Source organism: Triticum aestivum, chromosome 1B (assembly GCF_018294505.1).
Source record: "Triticum aestivum cultivar Chinese Spring chromosome 1B, IWGSC CS RefSeq v2.1, whole genome shotgun sequence".
NCBI lineage: Eukaryota > Viridiplantae > Streptophyta > Magnoliopsida > Poales > Poaceae > Triticum > Triticum aestivum.
In genome coordinates this window covers 579,333,791-579,361,178 of record NC_057795.1, presented here as the reverse complement: position 1 = coordinate 579,361,178, position 27,388 = coordinate 579,333,791, and the positions used below count along the sequence as shown (strand labels likewise).

The window sequence follows — 27,388 nt, the reverse complement described above, 5'->3', positions numbered from 1 at the left end:
ACATAAGGTACTGTAATGAAATAATTCTTTATTTATATTGGTGTTAAACCTACTATATTCCAAGTTCTCTATGGTTCATACCACTTAATACTAGCCATAGATGCATCAAAATAAGCAAACAACACACGAAAAACAGAAACTGTCAAAAACAGAACAGTCTGTAGCAATCTGTAGCTAACGCAAACTTATGGAACCTTAAAAATCCTACCAAAATAGGAGGTCCTAAAAAATTTGTTTATTGAACAGAAGCAAAAATAATCAATGCAAAATCTCGTTTCTGTGATTTATTGAATGTTTTCTCGTGAGTGCAAAGTTTCTGTTTTTCAGCAGAATCAAATCAACTCATATCATAGGTTATCCTATAGGTTCTACTTGGCACAAACACTAATTAAAACAAGAAAACACATCTAAACAGAAATTAGATGCAAAATTTATTACTAAACAGGAACAAAAACAAAAAACACAAAGAAAATTGGGTTGCCTCCCAACTAGCGCTATCGTTTAACGCCCCTAGCTAGGCATAAAAGCAAGGATAGATCTAAGTAGTGCCATCTTTGGCACTTGATTCATAGGTAGCTCGCATGATAGATTCACAAGGTAATTTGACTCTATTTCTTGGAAAGTGCTCCATGCCTTTCTTTAATGGAAATTGGAATCTAATATTCCCTTCCTTCATATCAATAATCGCACCAATCGTTCTAAGGAAAGGTCTACCAAGAATAATAGGGCAAGAAATATTGCAATCTATATCAAGAATGATAAAATCTACGGGCACCAAATTTCTATTTGCGACAATGAGAACATCAATGATCCTTCCTATTGGATTTTTAATGGTGGAATCCGCAAGGTGCAAATTTAAAGAGCAATCATCGAGATCATGGAAACCTAGAATATCGCATAAACTTTTCGGAATCGTGGAAACACTAGCACCTAAATCACACAAAGCAAAACACTCATAATCTTTAATTTTAATCTTTATAGTAGGTTCCCACTCATCATTAAGTTTTTTAGGTATAGAAACTTCCAAATTAAGTTTTTCATCAAAAGATTGTATCAAGGCATCAACAATATGTTTGGTAAAGGCTTTATTTTGACTATAAGCATGAGGAGAATTCACAACGAATTGTAACAAGGAAATACAACTTTCTAAAAGACAATTATCATAATCAAATTCCTTGAAATCCGAGATAGTGGGTTCAATACTATTTAAAGTTTTGACCTCTCCAATTGCACTTTTACCAAATTTAGCATCAAGATCTAAAAGCTCCAAATTATCAGAACGCTTTTTAACAAAAGTTGATTCACTTCCAATCCCATTATCATCAAGATTCATATTTCAAAACAAGGATATAATAGGGGATGCATCAATAACCTTAAGATCTTCATCATTATTTTCATGGAAACTAGAAGAACACGCTTTAACAAAGTAATCTTTCTTAGCACGCAATCTAGCGGTTCTTTCTTTGCACTCGTCAATGGAACTTCTCATAGCTTTGAGAGACTCATTGATATCATGCTTAGGAGGAGTAGATCTAAGTTTCAAAGAATCAACATTGAGCGAAAGTCTATCAACGTTCCTAGCCAAATCATCAACTTTGAGCAATTTTTCTTCAAGCAAGGCACAAAAATTCTTTTGAGAGATCATAAATTCTTTTAGACTATTTTCAAAATCAGAGGGCATCTTATTAAAATTACCATCAGAATTATTGTAGGAATTTCCATAATTATTAGAGGAATTGCTAGGGAACGATCTAGAATTAAAGTTTCCTCTATAAGCAATGTTATCAAAATTATTCCTACCAACAAAGTTTACATCCATAGATTCATTATTATTCTCAATCAAGGTAGATAAATGCATATCATTGGGATCAATAGAAGCACTCTTAGTAGCAAACAATCTCATAAGCTCATCCATCTTTCCAGTCAAAACATTAATTTCTTCTATAGCATGCACTTTTTTACTAGTAGATCGTTCGGTGTGCCATTGAGAATAATTAGCCATAATATTATCAAGAAGTTTTGTAGCATCTCCTAAAGTGATTTCCATAAATGTGCCTCCGGCGGCCGAATCTAAAAGATTTCTAGAAGCAAAGTTCAAACCGGCATAAATTTTTGTATGATCATCCATAAATTCAAACCATGAGTAGAGCAATTGTGAATCATCAATTTCATTCTTTCCCAAGATTGGGCAACATGCTCATGATCAAGTTGGTTAAAATTCATAATATCGTTCCTAAGCGAGATGATCTTAGCGGGAGGGAAATACTTAGAGATAAAAGCATCTTTGCACTTGTTCCAAGAATCAATACTATTTTTAGGCAAAGACCAAAACCAAACTTTAGCACGATCTCTAAGTGAAAACAGAAATAACTTCAATTTAACAATATCATTATCCGTATCTTTTTTCTTTTGCATCTCACACAAATCAACAAAGTTGTTTAGATGGGTAGCGGCATCTTCACTAGCAAGGCCGGAAAATTGATCTTTCATAACAAGATTCAGCAAAGCAGCATTGATTTCACAAGACTCAACATCATTAAGAGGAGCAATCGGAGTACTAAGGAAATCATTATTATTGGTATTGGATAAATCACACAATTTGGTATTATTTTGCGCCATGGCAACAAGTAATCCAACACATAAGCAAACAGAAAAAGGCAAGCGAAAAAGAGAGAGATTGGGAAAGAGAGGGCGAATAAAACGGCAAGGGTGAAGTGGGGGGGAGGAAAACGAGAGGCAAATGGCAAATAATGTAAATGCGAGGGAGATGAGTTTGTGATGGGTACTTGGTATGTCTTGACTTGAGCGAAGACCTCCCCGGCAATGGCGCCAGAAATCCTTCTTGCTACGTCTTGAGCTTGCGTTGGTTTTCTTTGAAGAGGAAAGGGTGATGCAGCACAGTAGCGTAAGTATTTCCCTCAGTTTTTGAGAACCAAGGTATCAATCCAGCAGGAGGCTCCTCACAAGTCCCACGAACCTACACAAACAAACAAAGAACTCGCAACCAATGCGATAAAGGGGTTGTCAATCCCTTCACGGCCACTTGCGAAAGTGAGATCCGTTAGAGATAGTATGATAAGATAAATATATTTTTGGTATTTTATAATATAGATGCAAAAAGTAAAGACGCAAATATAAGTAGATTGAAAGCTTATATGATAAAAGATAGACCCGGGGGCCATAGGTTTCACTAGAGGCTTCTCTCAAGATAACATAAGTATTACGGTGGGTGAACAAATTACTGTCGAGCAATTGATAGAAAAGCGAATAATTATGAGATTATCTAGGCATGATCATGTATATAGGCATCACGTCTGTGACAATTAGACCGACTCCTGCCTGCATCTACTACTATTACTCCACACATCAACCGCTATCCATCATGCATCTAGAGTATGAAGTTCATAAGAACAGAGTAACACATTTAGAAAGATGATATGATGTAGAGGGATAAACTCAAGCAATATGATATAAACCCCATCTTTTTATCCTCGATAGCAACAATACAATACGTGCCTTGCAACCCTTTCAGTCACTGGGTAAGGACACCGCAAGATTGAACCCAAAGCTAAGCACTTCTCCCATGGCAAGAAAGATCAATCTAGTAGGCCAAACCAAACCGATAATTCGAAGAGACTTGCAAAGATAACTCAATCATACATAAAAGAATTCAGAGAAGATTCAGATATTTCTCATAGATAAACTTGATCATAAACCCACAATTCACCGGATCTCGACAAACACACTGCAAAAAGAGTTTACATTGAATAGATCTCCAAAAGAGAGGGGGAGAACACTGTATTGAGATCCAAAAAGAGAGAAGAAGTCATCTAGCTAATAACTATGGACCCGGAGGTCTATGGTAAACTACTCACAACTCATTGGAAGGGCTATGGTGTTGATGTAGAAGCCCTCCATGGTGGATTCCTCCTCCGGCAGAACGTCGGCGAAGGCTCCAAGATGGGATCTCGCAGATACAGAAGGTTACAGTGGCGGAAATATTTCTTCGGTGGCTCCTTGGATGTTTTTGGGGTACGTAGGCTTATATAGGAAGAAGAAGTACGTCGGTGGCCGCTCGAGGGGCCCAGGAGACAGGGGGCACGCCCAGGAGGGGTGGGCGCACCCTCCTATCTCTTGGCCGCCTCGATTGCTTCTTGACTTGCACTCCAAGTCCTCTGGATCACGTTCGTTCCAAAAATCACGCTCCCGAAGGTTTCATTCCGTTTGGACTTCGTTTGATATTCCTTTTCTTCGAAATACTGAAATAGGCAAAAAAACAATAATACGGGCTGGGCCTCCGGTTAGTAGGCTAGTCCCAAAAATGATATAAATGTGTAAAATAAAGCCCATAAACATCCAAAACAGGTAATATGATAGCATAGAACAATCAAAAATTATAGATACGTTGGAGACGTATCAAGCCCCCTCGTCTGAATACTGCTCCGCCTCAACATGTACCGACGCCACCGGCTCACTATTCTAATCCATTGGAGAACATGATTGTTGCGGCAGCATGATTGGCGGCTCTCCAAGTTGATGGCGACTCTCCAACGGCGATTGAAACACGGAGGGTCAGAGAACTTCTTCAGACGGCCTTGGCGTAGCAGGAGGCATATTCTTACAGTCGAGACAAGATTCACTCAACCCCTCGTCCAAGCCGGTGCTAGAGTTATAGCGGGCACATGGACTCACCAGACGTTTCAAGCAATGTCGAGCGTCGTGACTAGCCGCGCGGGCATGACCTGGCACGTGATGGAGCTCTTCAACAAGACGGGCAGGCGGTTCAGCAGGCGGCTCACCAGCCTTTTCCGGTTTATCCTACGACTTCGATTGAGGCAAGCGTGACCTCTCGGTCTACAGGTATACCCTGTTTGGTGCCGGCTCTACGTAATGAGCGTTTGCCCAAGGATTTCAAAGGACCTCGAAAGGTGCCTAATTACACAGCTGACTTACCCCCCGAGGCGTGGATTGAAAGTTATGAGATGGCCATGGAGCTATTGGAGGTCAGTGACGCTGCGTGTGCCAAATACTTCACCATGATGCTGGATGGAACGGCTCATACTTGGTTAAAGGGACTGCCTGCCAATTCCATCGGGTCATGGGAAGAGTTGAAGGCCTGGTTCATTCAGAACTTTAAAGAGACATGCAAGCAACCCATGTTGATTGTAGACTTGACTAACTGCAAGCAAGAGGAGGGTGAATCCATGACCCATTGGGTGCGCCAGGTCAAATCTATCATACATTCATCCGATAAGATGGACGCCGGCTCTGCGGTCTTAATGTTGGAGAAAATTTGTCGTTTCCTGCCCCTTAAACAGAAGCTAGGGCGGCTCAAGCGCGATTGTAATGACATGGGCCAGCTGATGGCGGCTCTGGTCAAGTATGCCGACTCTGATAGTACCAAGGACCCCGAGTCTGACGATGAGAAGACAGGGAAGGGAAAGAAGAACGGCAACGCTAAGGGTCCGCAGCATAACCCGGTGAATCAGGGGGGCAATGGTAAATGCAAGGCTGATGGTAACTCAGAGTTTGTGGCTAACACCAATGCGCAGGGCAACAATCAACGTCGTAAGGGGAGGCCACCTCCTTGGAACGACGGGTCAGGTCCTACTCTTGAGCAATTGCTTAATGAGCCCTGTCCAAGGCATGGCTCGCAAGGGAAGCCAGCCACTCACCTTTGGAAAGATTGTATGATTATGAAGGCTTTCAAAAATTCCAACACATTTGACAGCAATCAAGGGACGCGTGGCGGCTCAGGTGGCGGCGGTTTTCATGGCCCGGGTTATGGAGGTGGTAGTTCTAAATCTGGCATCCAGGGCCACCAAAATAATCAGGGTGGATATAATCAAAGTAGCTAGAGTGGTTACAATCAACAAGCTGACCAGGGGGTCAGCAGCAGCAGCAATCCGGATATCAAAGTCATCCAAAGCAGTTGAATAGTGGGTAGTATCACGTTTTCACCACAAGTTTGTGCAAACGGGACCATAAGCTTCACAAGAGGGTTGTGAACGCCGTTGAACCGGCAGTTCCCCAATACTTGTGATGGTCTGAGCAACCCATTATGTGGAGCCGGGAAGATCACCCACCCTGGTTGATAATCTGGGTCACTTGGCTTTGGTGGTGGCGCCTCAAGTTGGTGGATATAAGTTTACTAAGGTACTCATGGATGGAGGTAGCAACATTAATATCCTTTATTATGAGACTTTCCGTCGTATGGGGTTAACTGACAAGCATCTTAAGACATCCAATATTGTCTTCCATGGAGTGGTGCCCGATAAGTCGGCATACCCAATTGGCAAGATTGAACTGGAAGTAGCCTTTGGAGATGAGTATGATTCAATGACTGAGAAATTAACTTTTGAAGTAGTCAAGATCAGAAGCCCGTATCACGCTCTGTTTGGACGGATGGCTTATGCCAAGTTCATGGCGCGGCCGTGTTATGCTTATCTGCAGCTCAAGATGCCGGGTTACAAGGGGACCATCATAGTGCATGGCATTCGAAAGGTAGCCTTGGAGTGTGAAGAAGGTGACGGGCTTATGCTGAGTCGGCCTGTGCAGCGGAAGAGTTGAAATTTTACAAGGATAATGTTGATTCAGTTGATATGACGTCTTTGAAAAAGCCAACTACGGAGCATGACTCGGTAATGAAGTTTAAATTGGCCGATGACACCAAGCTTGTTGATTTCGTTCCTGGCAAATCATCCAAGTAGTTCAGTATCAACGCTAATCTCGATCCCAAATAGGAAAGCATGCTCATCGAGTTCATACGTGAGAACCGGGACATCTTTGCATGGAAACCTTCTGACATGCCGGGTGTATCGAGGGAACTCGCTGAGCACACTCTCAATATTGATCCGAAATTTAAGCCGGTCAAGCAATTCCTTCGTCGCTTCAATGAGGAGAGGCGTAAGGCCATTGGTGAGGAGGTGTCCCGGCTCTTGGCAGCTGGGTTCATTATTGAAGTGTTTCATCCTGAGTAGTTGGCTAACCCGGTGCTAGTGCTCAAGAAGAATGGCACTTGGCGTATGTGTGTGGATTACACGGACTTAAACAAGGCTTGTCCGGCTAATCCCTTTGCTCTCCCCTGTATAGATCAAATCATTGATGCTACGACAGGATGTGAGCGTTTGAGTTTTTTGGATGCTTACTCTGGTTATCATCAGATCAAGATGGCAGTTAAGGACCAGGAGAACACATCTTTTATTACTCCCTTTGGAGCCTTCTGCTATGTATCTATGCCTTTTCGGCTCAAGAGTGCCCATGCGACTTATCAGCGTTGTGTGCAGAATTGTCTTCACACTCAGATGGGGCGTAACATTCATGCTTATGTAGATGACATTGTGGTAAAGTCCAGAGAGAAGGAAACCTTGATAGATGATTTGAAGGAGACCTTTGATAATCTCCGGGTCTACAATATGATGCTTAACCCGGCCCAGTGTATCTTTGGTGTGCCGGCAGGCAAGCTTTTGGGATTTCTGGTTTCAAATAGAGGCATTGAGGCTAACTCGGAGAAGATCAAGGCCATTACCTCTTTGGCAAAACTGAAGTGTATCAATGATGTTCAACATCTGGCGGGTCGTATTGCAGCTTTAAGCCGGTTCATAAGCCGGTTAGGTGAGAAGGCCATACCGCTGTATCAGATGATGAAGAAGACCGATGACTTCGTCTGGAGTGATGCTGGAAATGACGCATTTGAAGACTTGAAGAGGCAGCTTGCTGAACCGCCAGTCCTTGTTGCTCCCATTGACAAGGAGCCGTTGCTGCTCTATGTGGCTGCTAATGCTCGGGCTATCAGTGTGGCTGTTGTGGTGGAACAGAAGGAGGCAGACAAGGAATATCCAGTTCAACGGCCGATTTATTATATCAGTGAGGTGCTCATTAAGTCCAAGCAGAGGTATCCACATTGGCAGAAGCTTGTTTATGGGGTGTTCATGGCCAGCCGGAAGCTTAAGCAATATTTTCTGGGTCATCCCATCACTCTGGTCAGTTCTGCTCCTTTGGGGGAAATCATTCAAAACAGAGAAGCTACAGGGCGGGTAGCCAAGTGGGCTATCGAGCTTGGTCCTCATGGTTTAAAGTATATGCCTCGCACTGCCATCAAGTCTCAAGCACTGGTAGATTTCATCAATGATTGGATAGAGCTGCAAATGCCTGAAGAGAAGCCAGATAACACATATTGGATGATTCACTTTGATGGATCTAGGCAATTGGAAGGCTCGGGGGCTGGAGTCGTCTTAGCTTCCCCTCGACGTGACAAGTTTTGTTATGTTCTAAGGTTGATGTTCCCCTGTACTAACAATGCAGCTGAGTATGAAGCCTTGCTTCATGGTCTTCAGATGGCTAAGGATATGAACTTAAGGGTTATCAGGTGGAACACATTGATTGCAGGAAGAATGAGGTAGTTGATGCTTTGAGCCATTTGAGATCTCAGTGTAAGCCGGTGCCACCTAACACTTTCTTGGATGTTCTGCATAACCCCTCCGTTAAATTGCCTACAGAGGAAGATTTGGCTATTCCTGACCCAGAGGCATAGTTGGTGGCAGCTCTTCATGCTATTCCAGATTGGACGCTACCATATTTGGCTTACATGACCCGGGGTGAGTTACCTGTGGATGAAACTTTGGCCAGGCAGATAACCCGGCGGTCTAAGTCAATGATGATTGCCAATGGTGAGTTGCACCATCGCAGTGTCACTGGGGCGTTTCAGCGTTGTGTTTCTCCTGAGGAAGGTCGTGAGATTCTTTGTGAGATTCATGAAGGAGATTGTGGTCACCATGCCGGTTCAAAGTCCCTTGTGGCCAAAGCTTTTCGTCATGGGTTTTATTGGCTGACGGCTCACACTGATGTAGAGGATCTGGTCATGAGATGTGATGGTTGTCAGAAATTCTCACGTCGATCTCATGTGTCGGCTCAAGAATTGAGGATGATTCTAATTACTTGGCCGTTTGCAGTCTGGGGGCTTGATATGGTTGGGCATTTCAAAAGGTCCAAAGATAAAAAGACCCACCTTTTGGTGGCGGTTGATAAATTCACAAAGTGGGTTGAGGCAGAGCTAGTTAGCAAGTGTGATGCAGCCACGGTGGTTCAATTCCTGAAAAAGGTGATTTTTTGCTTTGGTTTTCCACACAGCATTATAACTAACAATGGCACTAATCTGTCCAAGGGTGCCATGGAGGAGTTTTGTCAGCGTTGACTTGATGTTTCATAAGTAGCTCACCCCAATCCAATGGTCAAGCTGAAAGAGCCAATCAAGCAATTTTGCAAGGCATCAAGCCCCGGCTTATGGTTGCCTTACAACGGACGCCAGGTTGTTGGGTGGAGGAGTTATCTTCAGTTCCATGGAGTATCAATACTACCCCCAACAGATCCACGGGTTACACACCTTTCTTAATGGTTTATGGAGCAGAGGCGGTTCTTCCTAGTGACATCCTCATGACTCGCCCCGCGTGGCGGCTTATGTTGAAGCGGATAATGAACAAGCGCGTCAGGATGCACTTGACCTGTTAGATGAGGAGCGTGACCTGGCGGCGGCCCGCTCGGCGATTTACCAACAGGACATGTGCCGTTATCATAGCCGTCGGGTTAAGTCCAGAACCTTTCAAGAAGGTGATTTGGTGCTCTGGCTCATCCAGGATCAAACTGACGCACACAAGTTATCCCCACCTTGGGAAGGGCCCTTTGTGGTCAGCAAGAACTTGAACAACGGGTCATACTATCTTATCGATGTTCGAGAGCACAAAGACTCACGTAAGTCGGAGGAAGAGACCCGCTGGCCATGGAATATTGCTCATCTTCGGCCTTACTACACATGAGCCGCCAGTTCTTATGATGTACATATTTTCACCATGTATATATTATGATGATTATAAATCAGGCAGGGTCTCTGTCGTTTCATCTTCAAATGATCATGTGTCTTTGTCATCATAAATGACCATTGGGGGCTGATCATATTCGAATCTAGCTCAACCCCTTCGGCATAGCTTCCTGGTCGTATTCGAATCATAGCTGTTCAAACAACTTGATCATCTGGGGCCTGGATCGTATTCGAATCATAGCTTAACCCCTTTTGGTCCGACTCTGATCGTATTCGAATCAGAGTCGTTAAAAAATGTCTCAAGGTCACTTGGGGGCTTCCTGTTCAAACATAGGTGTCATTCACCAAAGAGAACATAGCTGTCGGTACCCACTTGATCGGCGCCCAAAAACCACTTGGGGGCTTCCTGTTCAAACATAGGTGGCATTCACCAAAGAGAACATAGTCGTTAACCCTTTTGGTCCGGCTTCCTGTTCAAGCATAGGTGTCATTCACCAAAAAGAACATAGCCAAAAAACCACTTAGGGGGCTTCTTGTTCAAACATAGGTGTTATTCACCAAAGAGAACATAGCCGTTAACCCTTTTGGTTCGGCTTCCTGTTCAAACATAGGTGTCATTCACCAAAGAGAACATAGCCTCGTGTTTTATCTCTCTTGTTGATTTAAGTCTTTTGAAATGATTTTTCGGGTTTCTTTTGATACTTTTTGCTTACATCAGAGGCATATATGCGGTTTCAGTTAACCCGGTTTGACTTTGATGATAAGTCGCCAGCATATGAGAATCATAAAACGTTTGGAAGTTTTGGCTTCTAAAGATTGGGTTATCTCCCTTACTGCACATGCCACATAAACCGCCAGTACAATGCAATATTAGAGGTATGATATTGTTATGTTTCATATTCTGATTCATACCTGCCCTAACCATGGTTTCTGTTTATACATCAATGGTTATATGTGAGATATTGTGACCCGCCCTGCGGTAAACCGCCAAGGGTTCTTGTCATCTATTTCTATGTGCAAGATAATTCAAGGATTTTCTTACACATAAGTCAAACAAATGATAAGTGTAAAGGCGATAAATTATCAAAGGGCGGTTTAACAGTGTTGAGCACCAAAACGTGCACGATGGCAGGACAGAACAAAGTCATTACTATCCTATTACATGACTCCCCGAGTCTAAATTATCAATTGCTTTTTAACAAGTCACAGATATCAACCGTCCAATGAATCAATTTTCTTGCTGGCCTGATGCTTCTGGTTCAACCCTCTCCGCTTCTTTGTCCTGCTCTACGTCCTGGAATGTTGATGACGACCAGTCAATGCCATTCAAAGCTTGAAACTCAGCTTCATCATCAATTAGCTAGGACGATCAACTTCAGGGGCAAAGGTGTGCTTACAGATTGGGGGGATCAGGCCTGTCACTTTATAAGATGGTGTTGGCATCCTCTGATTTCCGGCGTCATAAGCCGAATGGTACTTGGTGAGGTCTGTTTCATTGGCAATCAAGCTGGCCAGAGGACGTATCTCCTTCACGCAAGCAGCAAACTCCTTCTATTCAAGTGGAGTGCTATCCTCCTTGAGTCTTGGATAACCGATAGAGATGTCGGTCGGGTCTAATTCCGGTAGCCATGCTTTGGCCCGGCTCAAGGCAGTCACATCTCCGGCTCTTGCAAATGATCGTTTTATTTCATTAAAACGCTGGGGCAGTACATACAGTTTTCTTAACACGTCAACCAAGAGTGTGTGGGCTTCATTGGACAGAGCAACTGCGGCCAATGCACGCTGAGCACCAGTGTAAAGATGTTCTACCAATGTGTAAACTACTTTTAGCTTTACAAGCATGTCCTGGTTGAGATTGCTGCTCCTAGGGCCTGCATAATATTCACAGAGGAGTTAAGAGAAGGTAATGTCATCAAGGAGGATATTCAAAATTTGACAGTCATCAGGCAACTTACCAAAAAAGCAGATACCATCTGAGACACCTGGCGTTTTAAGCTGGTAAGTTCCGTGGTGGCCTCTTTGAGAGCCGCCTTTGCTTTTTCTGCCCGTTGGGTCAGTACAATTTTTTCTTCAGTCCAAGCGCTCTTTTCAACTTCAAAGCCGGTTCTCAGCTTTTCTGCTTCACCCACGCTAAATTCGAACTTTGAGTTCGCCTTTTGGGTTTCAGTCTCTTGCATCTCCAGACGGGTCTTCACGTCAGACAGCTCTGATTGAAGCTCAGCAGTGGTGGCCTGTTCATAAACCGGATCAAAATCATAGATCAATATCAGATCATAATATTAAGTCCCAAGCCTTTTTGCAAGCAATAACACTTGGCACTTGGGGGCTAATGCCTACTGAAAGTTTTATCCTAGTGGCGGCTTAAGTGAATAAGTCCCAAGCACTTTGCGAGCAAGAGTACTTGGCACTTGGGGGCTAATGCATATTGCTTGTCTAGTGGAAATTTTATGACGACACCTTGGTATTACAACCGGTCATAGCCAGTTCAGGAGAGCTACACACTTTTAAGCCCGATGTTGAAAAGATTCATAGTGATCAAATTTACAGCATATTTAGAATAAGCGGTAAACTTGGGGGCTGGCAGGATATGCATAATCTAGGAGTTGAAGAGATCATACCTCAAATTTAAGATGCATCTGCTTCACCATGTCCACCTCAAGATCACGGCTATTGTGTACTTGGCTGAGAAAGCCAGAGTATAGTTCACCAATGCCCAGTTGAGCATAGTTGGCAATATCAAATCGTACCTTGCATGGCTCAACATGTTCTTCCTTAGCAGAATGCTTGGCTAGCACACTAGGTCTCCCCGGCTCAGTAAAGTCGGTCTTGGTGATCTCTACTTCATCATCTTGTGTGTTGGCTGTCTTGACAGGGCTTGAGGTTTCACGAGTTAAAAAATCATCTTTGGCTTGATCAACATGCAGATCAACAGTCATGGTTGGAATGTCATGAACCGGATCAGAAGGCTCAGGAATGGAGGCCTCAGGTGATGTGGTTTGGGGCCTCGGTTCATGGACTTTTGGTCCTTCGACCAGCTTGTTCTTCTTTGTCCTTTTACTGGGCTTTGCTTTTCCACTGCATAAATCAAAAAAAGGTCAGTACACGTATAAAAGGATTGTAATGAATAAAGGATAAGTAAAATCATTACCCAGGAGCGGTTTTGAAAGCCGGCATGTTGGACTGGATTGAGTCGCCCGAAGAAGAATGTGAAGTTTCGTGATAATTTGAATCGGAAGAATTGAGCGGCAGACGAGTGAGACCCGCCAAAGGATAACAAGTGTTTAAATTGGGGGTGACCTCATTTCGGCACTTCCTCAGCGTGTTCGGTAAGCTGGAGGAGAGTTCCGCATCCTTGCTCGTCCGACTCTGCCGCCGGCTCTCGTGTTGCTGTTGCTTCAAAATAAAGTGAGGATCCATATGAGCTAAGGGGTGTGAAAATCTTACTTTCCGGGTTACTCTTCGGATTCTTTGTCTTGGCAAAGGCTCGAAGTCAGAGGAAATAATAGTTACCTCTTCTTCCACTCCCTGACTCGTTCCCGTGTCGTCCTAATGATAGTCAGTGTCAATAAGATGATTGAAAAAAAGAGCCAAGAGAATCAAGGGCTACCTCCGACTCAGAGGTGTCATCTCGTTGAAATAATTCAAAAGCACTGGGATTCTTTCCTATTTTCTTGGTGGCTTTCCTGGCGGCCTTCTTAGCCTTCCTGGCTCTCTTTGCAGCCATGATCATATTCTTTATTCCAAAAGTCATCATCAGCCTGTCAACATCGTCAAGGTTGAGCTAAAACAAAGTATTAAGGATAAAGGTAAAATAGCCGGATCACGACTTACTTTTGGTGTTGGATTAGACTTGCAGAAAGGGCTTAGGCCCACCTTGCTGCAATCAGCTAAGCTCTCATTCAGAAGAGATTTTATCATCTCATTGATAAGGACATCAAGGTAAATCATCGGGACTGTGGCAAAGAGGATCCTTTTTGTCACTGGTGTAAGTACACATCAAGGCGGAGCGGCGGCTCAGGGGGATAACCCGCCATGCTACCCAACACCGGACCAAATCAATGTCATTTAAGCCGTTACCCAACAGAGCCTTGACTTTGGCAATAGTAGGGGCGAGCTTCTGGCGTTCTGCAGTTGTTAACTTGTCAGGGAGAGGATGGTAAGATTCGAGACGCAGAGCGCGAATGCTGGGCAGAGGATTCTCATCAACCGGAGAAGTATCTTGACAGTAGAACCATGTCTGGTTCCAGTTTTTGGGATGACTTGGCGGCAGTGCATAAGGAAAAATGGCGTCTCTCCGCCGTTGGATTGAAACCCCGCCAAGTTCCAAACTAGGTCCATTGGAATATTCATTTTGGCGGTTCAAGTAAAAATATTCTCTGAAGAGTTCCAAGCTGGGCTCTTCTCCAAGATATATCTCACAGAACACTTGAAAGTTGCATATGTTAGACACAGAATTGGGTCCGGTGTCTTGAGGGTGAAGGTCGAAAAAGCTCAGAACGTCCCTGAAGAACTTGGAGCCGGGCGGTGAAAAGCCCTGGTTCATGTGATCAGTGAAGACAATAACTTCCCCTTCTTTTGGATGAGGTTTCTCTTCCGTCGGTTTAGGGGGGGCGGTAAGACATGACATCCTTTTTGGGCAGATAGCCGAGTTTCACAAAATCTTCAAGTGTGCTCTCCGTGACGATGGAGCGAACCCAATTAGAGGAAGTGGTTGTTTTGGGTGGCATTGTGAAGAAGGAAGCCTAAAAAAGAATAAATTTGCCGGTTCAAATTTAAGCCGGAGGGAAAGGTATTACAGCGCATATTCAGAGTGGCGGCTTAAAAAGGGGACTAATGGTATATGACTAATTATGGCAGGTTATCTAAGCCGCCATGAGCAGTTTGATGTTATCTATTGAGCATTGCAATTAAGGTCGGCGGGTACGAGCCGTCATGACTAGGTGGATCTATCCAGGTGCAGTTTTTTGCTAAGTGCGGCACAAACAGATTTCGCAGATTGTAAGTATTATTAGATCAGCGACAATTTAGAAAAAGGAAAAAATTTAGAACCTAAAAAACCAGTACAGGGGTTCATAAGCTCTGATGGGATCTCTTTCCAAAGAAAGGGGGTTCGCTGGTATTAAAGGAGAAGGCAAAACAGCTACGCATGAATTTTGTTCCGTTTTTTAGAATCAAAAGATGTTGCGGTGGAAGAACTTACGAAGAACACGACAAACAAGTTGAAACCCTAATGCAGATCTGGAGTACGGGTAAGCAAGTACTTACAGGCGCATATGAACTGCGGAGGAGAACAGTTTCTCAAATTGTTGGGGATATAACTATTAGGTATGACCCGCCCAGGAGGGGCCGGGTTATACCCATGGCGATTCATCATCATGAAGCCCATGAAGATATTTGAAGATGGCGATTTAGTTAAAGGGCCCAAGGCCCAAAGGCGGCTTAAGGCCCATAGAGATAAACCACCATATATGTATGACTTGAGTTATAAGGCAAGGCTAGATAGTTACCGAGCCGGACACTGTTTATGAGCCGGTCGGGACTCTGTAAGCCGCTGGGCGTCGACCTCTGTATATAAAGGGACGACCCGACGGCGGTTCAAGGCAAGAAACAACAGATCGAAAGCTAGGTCAAGCGGATTCGCTCCCTGGTAATCGAGACATAAGCAATTCCACCGAAACTGGATCGTAGGCTTTTACCTTCACCGCAAGGGGCGGAACCAGTATAAACTTTCGTGTCCTTTGTCCCGTTTAACCCCTTTAAGCTTCCTAGTTGCGATTGCTTCACGACTAAGTCATTTTGCTAGGACATCTGCCGGGACCTTTCCACGACACAAATTGTATTTTACCAATTGTGTTATTCACATATGTTAATGGAGTGTCTCAATGTTTAAAAAAACATATATACTGCTCACTTTCTACATCTACTATAAGTCATTTATTTACGACATACGGTTGTGCCTTATTTTTGGTAAATGATAAGATATTTTGCAAGCTATGCAAGAATTGCAAAAAATGTTATTGTACAGAAGGTTGTAATACAAGTCACACGGCTTATTTTGCAGAAAGAACTTTTGTAATTTCTGCACAAGTCGCAGATTGTAAGTACTAAAAGTAAAATGCAAGTTTCTACTAAATACCCTGTCTGTTCCAAATTATAAGACGTTCTAACTTTTTCCCGAATGGGATATATATAGACACCTTTTTTATGAGTTCGTTCACTCATTTCAATCCATATATAGTCCATATCAAAATATCCAAAACATCTTATAATTCAGAATGTAGGCAGTACATTCTTTGAACTGTATTGTAAGTTGTAACCATGTGACTTGAATTCCAGACTAAGCTGGGGAGACGACGTGAAAACCTATGGCTCCATTTTCAGCTCTGGTTAGCTCGAAAGATTGCTCATTGTTCTCTTTTGACGCGCAAATGCTGGTTTCAAGTGAGAAAATATTGGTCCCTGCCTCCCTGATGTACCCATTTCTCGTTTTGCTTTCGACGAAGAAATGCAAGTGGCGAGCCGTACTCAACATGTTACTCTCAACACACGAGCAAGAAATCCCCTCACCTGTTCCAAGCATTTGCATGAACTTCACCACTTTCAAATGATTCCGCAACTGAGCCAATGCCAGAAATTACAAGTTTCAGAACTCGTAACGCACATAGAAGCATTAAAGCAAACCGGCTGAGATGATTGCAATAGGGTTTCAGTAAGGCAAAACCAGAACAAACGTAACCCACAAATCATCATTGCCTGTCAAGATCTTGATAACCATATCAGTCAGTTTTACTGTGAGCTATAAAAACCTCTTCAAAAGGTTCAGAAAAGCAGAGGTGAATTCAATTGTAATACACATGCTCGTCAGAGCTGGTAACAGTATACACTTATGCTGTAGCCAGTAATAGCCGGGGACCCATCGCCGAGACTGTCAAACCAACATACGGCGAACCAAACAGGCATCACTGCTAACATCAAACACCATACTATTTTGGAGACAGGGGATGGATTTTGTTTTAACAAATTCACTAAAAAGAAAGCATCGGTTAGGATTTACAAAAGCTGGACGGGGTAACACCAAGACCAAAAGGCAACAGTTTTTTTTTTCCTCTCTTTTACTTTTCTGTGGTTTACTTTTTAAAACCTCCATATCCTATTTACGTCGAGGTTGGTATTGTTCTGGTGGGGCGCTTGAGTGAGAAGAAGGTTGTCCCTCCTTATGGGGCAACATATTTAAGAAACTGCCGTGCACAGGTTCATCTTCATCCATGCTCTCTGTTTCAATACGAACAAAGGTAAATGGATCGTGATCAAAATAAATGGTGAGGTGGGGAACCAAATGTAAAATACTGGCCAGTGCTAGTTACCAAACAATGTCTTGATGGTTGGCCGTTTTGATTTGGAGCTCTTTTTCTTCAGCTCGGCTGTTGCATAAAAGCACCATTCAATTCTAAAACTAACGAACTAAGAATACAAAATCCCTAGGCCAAAGGCAATAGTGCAGTCAAGAGAGACTAACCAATCCCGGCAACTTCATCGTCATTCACAATTTCAAAGTTCTTGTACGTGTACCCAACAAAATTTGCATCCTTGGATGGAAGCATCTGGAAGAAAAAAAATCTTCAGTGCCGGCATGAAGCTGAACATGAGTGAACTCAATATTCCCATGACATTATTATTATTAAGCTAAAAAAGCACACTGCAAACACATGCATGCTGCATTTCATGTTGAATTCAGGCATACCTTTCTCCATGGACCCGCCTTAGATGAACTCTGAACTTGTGCTCCAGTCTGCAAAAATATGTTGAAACAAAGGTAAATGGAAGCATGACACCTTGAGCTTTTGACACAGTTCTAATTCAAGTCTCAACAGCATTTATCATGGAGATCTAAGTAGTAGGTACATGGGGACAGGCCCGTCGACGAGGGGGAGCGAAGTGAGCGACCGCACAAGGCCTCCAAAATCGGGGGGGCCCCGTCGATAGAAAAAAACAGTAGATGAAAGATTGGTTCATTGCCTCGTGTCGCTGAAAGTTCGTAAAAACCAGTACAAGAAACGTACATGTCCATGCTACTCGATGGCTGGATGGAGCACGGAAGGCAAAATCCTTATAGGCCAAAAAGCTAATCAAGGCCCAATGCCCCAATCAGGCGCTGGAGGCTTAGAGCCAGGACAGAACTCACATCGGCGATTAGGGCAAGGTGCGATGCGAGGCCCTAGCAGTCGTGCTCGTGCCGGCGCCGTTGCCTCCGATGATCCAATCACATCCCATCGGCTGATCGTCTTGCTGCCATGAAAACGCAACAGCGGCAGACCGTGGTGCCGTTCCTTGCTTCGATCAGGATTCAGGAGGGCGCCCATGCCTGGACTACTGACTGTGTTTTAATCTCCGAGAGTAAGGTTCCCTTCTCAGTTTCCTTTTTTTGGGTTGTATTTGAAGATCTAGTCATCTCCTGATTGTTACCATATATGGAACTAATTTTATTCCGTTTGATCATTTATAATTTGTTAGGTTTACTTCCTAATCTTCAGCATGTCTACTAGAATTAGGAAGCATGATTCTGATGCTGCAAAGCGTAAGAAGAAACAAAGACAGGAAGTCTAGGTGCAGTTTCAAACGGGTGCCCTTGAGTACTGTGAGGGACACTCAACTTTATTCTGAAAATCAAACTGCAGATGTTAATGTTGATGATGGCCATGATGGTAATGCAGCAGAGGTTGAGGCCCGTGACGCATAAATTGATGATGAGAATTTTGTCGATGAAGTGGGTGCAGATAATTCTCAATGGATTGGCAACAATAGCACTTGAAAATGATATCTTGGTGAAGATTAAGTATGATGATAGGAAGATTTTATTTTCAAGAAATACGAGACGAATGCTCTTTTGGTAGAAGAGGTTAGTTTACTGCTCTGCTATCCTTTACTGATTTTTTAGCATAATAGTATTTGATATGTCTAAATATTGTACAAAATAAAACATATTTAAAATTAGATAATAAAGTGAGACTGTGCTTTAGGCATATTAATTCTTCTTCTATTACATGAATTGTTCAAAATTTCGGGCTATTTTTTGGTTTTCGCCCGGGGCCCCGAATTTCTGGAGACGGCCCTGCATGGGGAACATGGCCGTATTTTAAAAATTGTGCCGTCCCTGTGTCAAAACCTGCTTTGGGAATATTTAAGTGTATTTCAAAATTAAAAATGCAAGCCTCTAAAAATAAAAGGTGAAAACAGGTAAAACAGGTTATTAACAGCTTCCATGCCAACTGCAACTGTCAGTACATGCATATTTCACTGCTCGGAAATATAAATGCACAGCATTCTGGAATCTCTTAAGTTAGCCACTGCGTAACTGTGAGCCATGCTAACAGTCAATGCATGACAGATCACCGTCAGCACAAAAAAAAGTGGAAACATACTTCAAGCCACTTTGGTTATCGACTGTCATGCACTGCAGAAACCATCAAGTGTCTGGAGCAGGAAATACTATTAATGCATATTGTCTAGAAAGATATACAAAGTGGAACCACAGAATATTACCTCCTCAAATTTCTCAAAGTTCTGAGTATCCAACTCGCCATTAACTTCTGGTATGAAAGCAGCTTTCATCTGATACAACTTTTCCCATTGGACACCTCTAAACCATGTATGTGCCTGAAGTGGATGATATGGTGTTATCAGCTAAGCAGGTAACTGAGAGAAATGAGGGTGTACTGTGTAGAACCAAGGTAAGGGACACACTTTTATTTCATGGGCTCCTTTTGTTCCAAGTCTCTGCTCAACATTACAGAGAAGTTTGCTAATGAGATCCTTAGTTTCAGAAGAAAGCTTTGCCTCTTCAGGAAATTTCAGGTGACTTCTCCAGTTCACAATCTGGATGAACAAAAAAGAGTATCAAACAGATCAGATTGCATTTTCGTACAGTTATACGAGTATTTTGTGTGCCAATGAACAAGTTAGGTGAATTGTTGAATAAAAAATCCTACTACAGAACACTAAACAGGGTAAACCCAATATCATGCATGCGATGAATAATAGAGTCCATATAAGGTGTATAGTAGGGAACTAGAGATGAGCTGCAGTGACCAGCTGCAACTATCAGAATCTATCCACAGGGTAGTAAAATGACAGGCAATTCACACTACTATGGTGCATCTATGCATTTTGCCCTGTCCTATGTGTTATAGATTTGACTAAAGTCAGTCTCGTGCGAGTCTGGCAAGCGTTACATAGGCTGAAGATACCAAACCAAATAAACATCCACAGTGATTGATTCGTGAAGCCTGTGTGAGAGACATACCTTTCTGCAGGTTGACATTGGATCCTCCGAATAAAATGGGGGATAACCAACTAGCATTTCATACATGATAGCACCAAGGGACCACCTAATAAAGAAAGAAATGTGAAACCAAAAATCCATTAAATACATAAAGCATGTGCAATGGAAATTAAGAAGTTTAACGACTAAAGAAAATCATTACAAGATGAGAAACCTAACCAGTCACACTCCATTCCATATCCTTTCTTCAATAGAACCTCTGGAGCAATGTAATCAGGAGTACCAACTGTAGAATACGCCTGTATGACACAAGAATGACCAGCATATTAGCTATGCCAGTGGGGCATACTCGCTTGTTAACATAGCAAAACATAGACAACAGATATGAAAGGAAAAGCCAAGTCAAGATACAAATCCCACATAAGAAAAACCAATGATTATCAAGAAGTACCATAATACATCATTTACACAACCCACTAGAAGTTCAAGCTTAGAATATGAGGTATTTGATTTCCTTGCAATAGTTATCGCCCCACTGAAGGAAGGTAACTGGCTTTCTTGAGTTGAGCAAACATTATTTAAAACATCCTGCAATTGGATTTGACTAGGTTCAACACCATGAAGATTGGCATGTTACACCAAAACCATGCCTCCTTAGATCCGGACAGCTTATGTTTATGTTCATGTTTCTGTATTCTTCATTTCTCATAGTGCTTCCTTGAGAAAGATTCATGTTCAAAGTAACTCCGACACATTTTCAGCGAAACAATAGATAAAAACTTGAAATTTGATATGGTTTTTTGCAAGGTAGGAGGCCAAGAAAATGGATGCATAGGTAATACGAAGGCAGCATAAAGCCTCTGTCTGGTTTGATGCCCCAAGTTGACAAGCCAACATTTCAGCAATGTCAAAAGTTGCCACGTTTCGGTATGAAGGTTGGTTTGCTGCCAATTCTGTGCCAAATTTTGGCAATGTACGTTAGGATAGTGATTGATTTGCTATCAACATTAGAGACGAGATAATGCCTTGCCAAATTCCGTCAAATCTTGCCAACATTCATGGAGCCAGAAAATTGGGGACCACATTTCTACAAACTATTTTGGCAAGGCATGAAACCAAGCATATGCCTGTAGAAGTGTACTACAAACATTAATATATCAATTTATTAGACATGGCATCATAACATTGTTAATATTGTTTCCCAACCATCAATAAGTTGATTCCATCCTAGATGTGTTACTTACCAACATCCGACGGTTCTTTTGCCAATGTGACAGCTGCTCCTGCTGCGTACGCTTCGGTGCAGAAGAGTTAGTTAATCGACTGGTGTTATCGGGTAAAGGTTTAGCACCTTTTCCAGGTGTATAATCCGGTTCATTCAAATTTGGAAAATTACTGCTATCCAAAGGTTTGCACAATCCAAAGTCAGAAAGCTTCAAGTGACCACTGAGATCTAACAATAAATTATCTGGCTTGATATCCCTGACAGAACAAACACAAAAATACATCTTAGATTACCTAAGCGGCAGAATTATTAACAGAGCAAGAGAACCGTTATACACGATACCTGTGAATGTAATTGTGCTTGTGAATGGACTCTATTGCTAGTACAGTTTCTGCGATGTAAAATTTTGCTTCATCTTCTGTCAGAGTGTCCTTGCGCATGAGCAAAGTCATCATGTCACCACCAGGAAGGTACTCCATGATGAGATACAAGAACTCATCATCTTGAAAAGAATAGTAAAGCTTTACTATGTACGCACTATCGACTTCTGCAAGAAGGTTTCTTTCGGCTTTGACGTGTTCCACCTGAAATGTGTACAAACATGACACAGTGTCAGGACAGCATATAACCAGAAACGGAAAATACAAAAAAAAAATGGATAAACCGTACACAGTTACCTGGCCCCTACGAAGCATTTCAGATTTCTTAAGCTTTTTCATTGCATATACGCTTTTAGAGGTCTTCTCTCTACAAAGACGCACCTGCATAATCACAATTCAGAATGACATTAAACATGAGGCACATAGCGATGACCACAAAAGTACAAATAACTGGCGATGGTTACTTTATTACATATGGCCCAGTTCTTTTGGCCGCTTATGACGATGCCGCCCCCTCCCCAACTTTTTCTAGAAGCCACCCCCATATTGGTCGGAGCTTCTAAAGAAGCCCCCCACGGAGGCTTCTAAACTAAGCTAGGGAGGGGGCAGCTTATTATAGAAGTCGCTAAAAGAACTGGGCTGCAATCGGCTAACTGGGCATACATTTTTACAGTGCAGGAGAAAGAAGAACACAGCTGGAGAAGAATATGAAGGCATAGGAAATAACTGAAAGGAAATATATCAGAAGAACAGAACACACCACTAAATCAGGCCAGCATGTAAACGTTGCTTTATAAGTATACGGGTCAACTGCACTAAGCAAAAACATTATTCTCATGTGCTCTTGCTGAAAAGGACGAAAGGTGAAATCCTTGTATGAAGGGATTCTTTTTATCCTGATGTGATATATGAAGGGCGGACCTGGCGCAGTGGTAGAGTCTCCACTTGTGGCCTGGAGGTCCTGCGTTCGAACCAGCCTCCTCACAGAATTATTATGCAAGGGGTAAGGCTGTCCTAGAACCCAGACCCTACCTTGTGTGGGAGCTTTCAGCACTGGGTACACGCTTTTTTTACGTGACTATATATCTCTACTTCACTACCATCTTATAAATTGGAGTTGGTGGTAGCGGCGAGTCCCCCCCCCCCCCACACACACACACATAAAAAAACTCCACCTCAATTTCCCTCGTCTATCTAGGACCCACTAGACCCTCTCAGTTAAAAAAAAAACAGAAATAATGCAGTTGGGGAGCCTCGAACCTCACACTTGGCTCTACACCCTCAGTCAAACCAACAAGCTGCCACCTCATGCATGTTTCGAATGGGGAAGTCTTTTATAAGTATATACATGGCAGTACGGGGAAAAAAAACTACGACACAAACCAGCCAGTCAATCTGCCAACCAACTGTTTTCCCTGCTGCGGCTACTCCCCAATCCATGTCTTCCGGCCGGCCCTCCTTCCAATCTCAATCATCATCATCAACAACAACTACAACAACAAAGCCTTTAGTCCCAAACAAGTTGGGGTTGGCTAGAGTAGAAACTCAAAAGATCTCGCAACCAACTCATGGTTACAATCTCAATCATCCTAGCTTTCAAATTTCAAAATTCATATATGGCTCTGCCGCTTCAAATCTTGCACTGGTGCTCCCATGGCCGCTGCAGTTACACAAGGCCAGTGTTGCTGCTTGCTTGAGTTTTTCTTCGCCGTGTTGCAAGTGCGTTGGTTGTTCTGTACTCTTAATTCAATACAACTACAATCATATTGTGGTTCCGTAGCAACTTAGGACATTGTTTTTAAGGCGTCCCGCCTTGGACGCTTAGGTGGCAAGGCACCCTAGCAGCGCCTTCCAATTTTCCTGCGTTAGTCGCTTAGGCATCAGGGCAGTGGGTGCTCGCCTTAGGTCACCTTACTGCCTAAAGAACAATGACGCACGGGCATGCTTGTAGACAAAGAATACACAGGACGTTTCGTGTTGAGCGGCAAGTATAGAGGGAGCACAGAGCAGCACAATTTTGTGATTACATAAGAGATCATGTTTATGGGGAAAAGGTAGGATGAGCAATAGTGTCAAGCCCAATATTGGTCTTCTGAACCTACTATTGACAACCAGAATTAGAAGACCAAAACATATAAATAAACAACAGGGACCAAACTGAGGTACCTCTCCAAATGCACCTCTTCCAATAATTGTCAAAAGTTCAAAATCTTCAACCCCCATCTTGTGTCTTTGCAAACGCATATATTCAGTCTCCTTTTTCTCCAAATGTTTTAGAATGTTGTTCTGCTCTTCTGCAGGAACTTCAGCATCCTGTAATTTCCTCTCCAGCATCCAGCGCCTAAAAGTAGACAAAGATATCAGATCAGGATGATGACTAAATTGTAGCCAGTAAATTAGTCTCAAACAGAAGTGGCACATCAAAGCATGAAGCAGATTGAAATAAGTTACAATCGATGCAAAATATACATCTTAGGGAGTAACGTTGATACAAGTTTTAACTCAGAACGAAATAAACAATCAGACGCAGTTTATCACAATTGTGCATTCACAATGCAGAAATTAACAGTGATGGTGTCAACCAAAATCTCTGAAACGAACAGCTAGACGGCTTTCAAAATGGGTATATTAATCACCTTGAGCGAAGTGTTTTGTTATTAATATGTCAAACCTGAAAACCAATTACAAGTCATATCTGGTAGTGAATTAAATGTTTTACTAAGCCACTTGTGCAACTGGAGGACTCAACAAACCGTTCAAGCTATGTACCTAATTTGGAGCTAGAGCTTTAATCCATTGGAACTCCTATTTATGGCGGTGACAAGGTCCCGACAACTTGTGTGGCCCAAGGACTTCATCTTAACAACCTGAATCGGTGTTTACCATTCCAATACCAACATGGCATGTGATGTGTGTTATTAAGCATCATGCTCGGCAATAGCTACAAGGAGGGCGCTTGTCGTTTTCCTACTCCGCGGCATGGTAGGATTTATTGAACCAGATGGAGTCAGGTACCTAAATCCACAGCTAAAGCAGGGGAAAGCGCGCCAAACATTTAAGTTGCCAGCCTACCTCTCTTTCCTATCTTGCAAGGACTTCATCTGAGTCTTGTAGTGGTTCTCAATGTACTGTTTTGCCGCGGCGACCTTCTGCTTGGTCGCGCTAGAAGGCGCGTCGTCGACCGGGGGCTTCCCGGGATCCTTCCCATGGCTGGCAGGCACCGCCGGGCTCTTGGACTTGTCCCGCGGCTGGAACTTCTGGAACCAACTTCTCGCGGAATCCATCTTGTGCTCACAATGGCATCATCTCTAAGACTAGAGAGCCTATTATATTGACCAATCCAGCAGCCGCCCACAGGCCAGAGGAGCTCTAGCTCTGAAGCGGTCAATACCCTCCAAATGGATCAGATGTCCACACCGGCACCTCCTCCGTAGAACCCGATGCTGGGAATGATGCCTATCTGGAAAAATCATAGAAAATTACCATCAGTCAGAATCGCTCGCACAAGTTGCCATCCATCGCACGACTTACACGGGCTAGCGAGGGAACGGTCAATAGAATCCTTCCAAGTTTCTCATATTCTCGGACACGACACCTAAACCCAGTCAAAAATCCCGAAACTAAGCCACACTGGGCATGAATCCTCCGTCGACAGCAGCCGCTGACAAAGCCGGTTACGAACCAGTAAAAGGAACGTAAGATCCCAATTCCCCGCCGAAACCCCCACCCCCCACCAAAAAATAAATCCTCGAACAGCCGCATTCCGGCGATGAGTTTCGCGGAATTCGACACGGGAATCGCATTGCCGGCTCGCGCGCGCGCGAGGCCCCACGGAAATCGCGGACGAGGAGCGGCGCCAAAACCCCCCGTCAAACCACCGAAACACACGCCACCGCACTCCCAAGCCCGCGGCCGCGCGCGGCGTCGCGGAGCGCCGAATTCGCCGCCGGGAGCGCGCCAAAGCCCCCGCTCCCGACCGCAGCGACGGCTACTACTCAATCCAGGGTGAGAGAGAGAGAGGGGGGGGGAGGCGGGGATGGGAGAGCCATCCGGAACCGCCGGGTTAACCGGGCGGCGCGGATCGGCGGGCGGGGCGCTCACCTCGGCGCGGAGCGGCGGCGGGGGCGGGCGCGGGGCGGATCTCGGCGGCGACTGGAGCAAAAGTGGGAGGGAGGAGGGAGGGACTCACGCCTTTTTTTTCCTTCTCTCTTCTCTTCACCCCTGCCTGGCTGCGTCGCTCCGGGTTGGTTGTCCTTTTCGTGGGCAAAGGCAAAGCGTGTGAGGGGGAGGGCGGGAGGAGAGAGTAAAGGCCAGGCCCGCCGCGCCGATGGGGGAGGGAGGGAGGGAGGAAGAGCGCTGCCTGCGCTGTGCGTGCGTGCGTGTGAGCGAAGCGTGGCTTGGCTTTGACTCCCCGGAACGAAACTTCCGCGTGGCTTCTCTACCCTGTTTGAGTCTGCTCTCTATGGTTGTGCTGGTTGTACTGCTGCGGCGCCGGGGTCGGGGTCCCCCACCTGCCGCGCACAACGCGACTCGCCCGGCTCGCTCCCCGGCCTGCACCGTCGCCGTCGGTCGGCCCATCACCCCGCTCGTCCCGCCCCCGTTGATGAGTGCCTCCTTTTTTTTAATTTGTTCGATTTGCTTGTGCGGGTACGGCACGCGCCGCCTGCCGCCTTCGGGCGGCTCGGCGGGTTATCTCGTTGGCAAACAGTGTGTCCACGTTTTCTCTTCTTTATTTATTTGAGGGCGCTGCTACGCTTTCGCCGGCTGATTTTTTTAAAAGATCAGCCGAGTCGCGAGCTGTCAGACACGTTGTCATCAAGCAGCTATCAGCACCCTCGATCATTGCAACAAAGGTAATGTTGCAGAAACCTTTGGAATGTAGGTTTTGTTGCAGAAATATTTACAACAGAGATTATGTTGCCTTTTTTTTTGCATGTCTTCAGATTTTTCTTGCAACAAAGGTTATGTTTTTTTTTTGCAGCGGAGATCACATTGCAGAAATGTTTATAACTTTTTTGCAACAAAAGGCATGTTGCAGAAATGTCTTCAGACTTTTTTTGCAATAGAGGTTATGTTACTGTTCTTTTTTGCAATAGAGATCGTTGCAGAAATGTCTATATTTTTCTGCAACAAAAGGCATGTTGCAGAAACTTTTTGTAACAGAAATTACGGTGTAGGATATGTTCTTGCGTCTCAGCTCGAGAAGGCGGCAACCATGGACGCCGATGCTCCTCCCAAATGGGCGCGGCGTGGAACGACGAGCGACGGGAGGCTTCAACGATGGCGTGCCTAGCAGACGCAGGCGGTGCAGCCCGGCGGCCGTGCACGGCCGGCACACAACACCCGAGTGGCCGGCTTCCAACATCTACAAAATCAGCCGCTAGTGCATACTCGCAGGCCCCTATACTGGCCACCGGCCATGGGGTGCTACTCGTCATGAGCTTGGATTGAGAGATGCATATGAGCATGCATTGCAAGCTAGATGTAGACGAATGAGGATAAGAAGGGGATGAGCGGTGATGGCTTCACCTCACACGGGCCGCGTGGCGCGTGTTTAAGACGGCGAATGTTGTGATTGGAATCGGTCGGTTGATGGGAATCTTTTCCCTTTATTTAAGAGGTGCTTACTTATTTCTTAATCGACCGATCTACATAGTTATTTTTAGGTTGAATTTTATAGGTGGCCATTG

General features: G+C 44.1%; 1 protein-coding gene across 2 annotated transcripts; it reads right to left on the bottom strand.

Moving 5' to 3' along the window:
- Window positions 1-16,542: 16,542 nt before the first annotated feature.
- Window positions 16,543-26,041, bottom strand: LOC542813 (serine/threonine-protein kinase tricornered). Of its 2 annotated transcripts, none has more exons than XM_044559417.1 (14): window positions 25,800-26,041; window positions 24,771-25,158; window positions 23,865-24,039; window positions 21,996-22,079; window positions 21,661-21,902; window positions 21,338-21,575; window positions 20,313-20,392; window positions 20,115-20,199; window positions 19,556-19,687; window positions 19,355-19,468; window positions 17,556-17,603; window positions 17,331-17,415; window positions 17,179-17,235; window positions 16,543-17,086 (listed from the first exon to the last, which is right to left on the bottom strand). In XM_044559417.1, the coding sequence occupies exons 2-14, from the start codon at window positions 24,980-24,982 to the stop codon at window positions 16,965-16,967; spliced, it is 1,674 nt and encodes a 557-aa protein (XP_044415352.1). In that variant the 5' UTR covers window positions 24,983-25,158; window positions 25,800-26,041; the 3' UTR covers window positions 16,543-16,964. The 2 variants fall into 2 exon arrangements, with proteins under 2 accessions (XP_044415352.1, XP_044415357.1); XM_044559422.1 differs by having other exon boundaries at window positions 25,888-26,034.
- Between the last annotated feature and the right edge of the window lie 1,347 nt (window positions 26,042-27,388).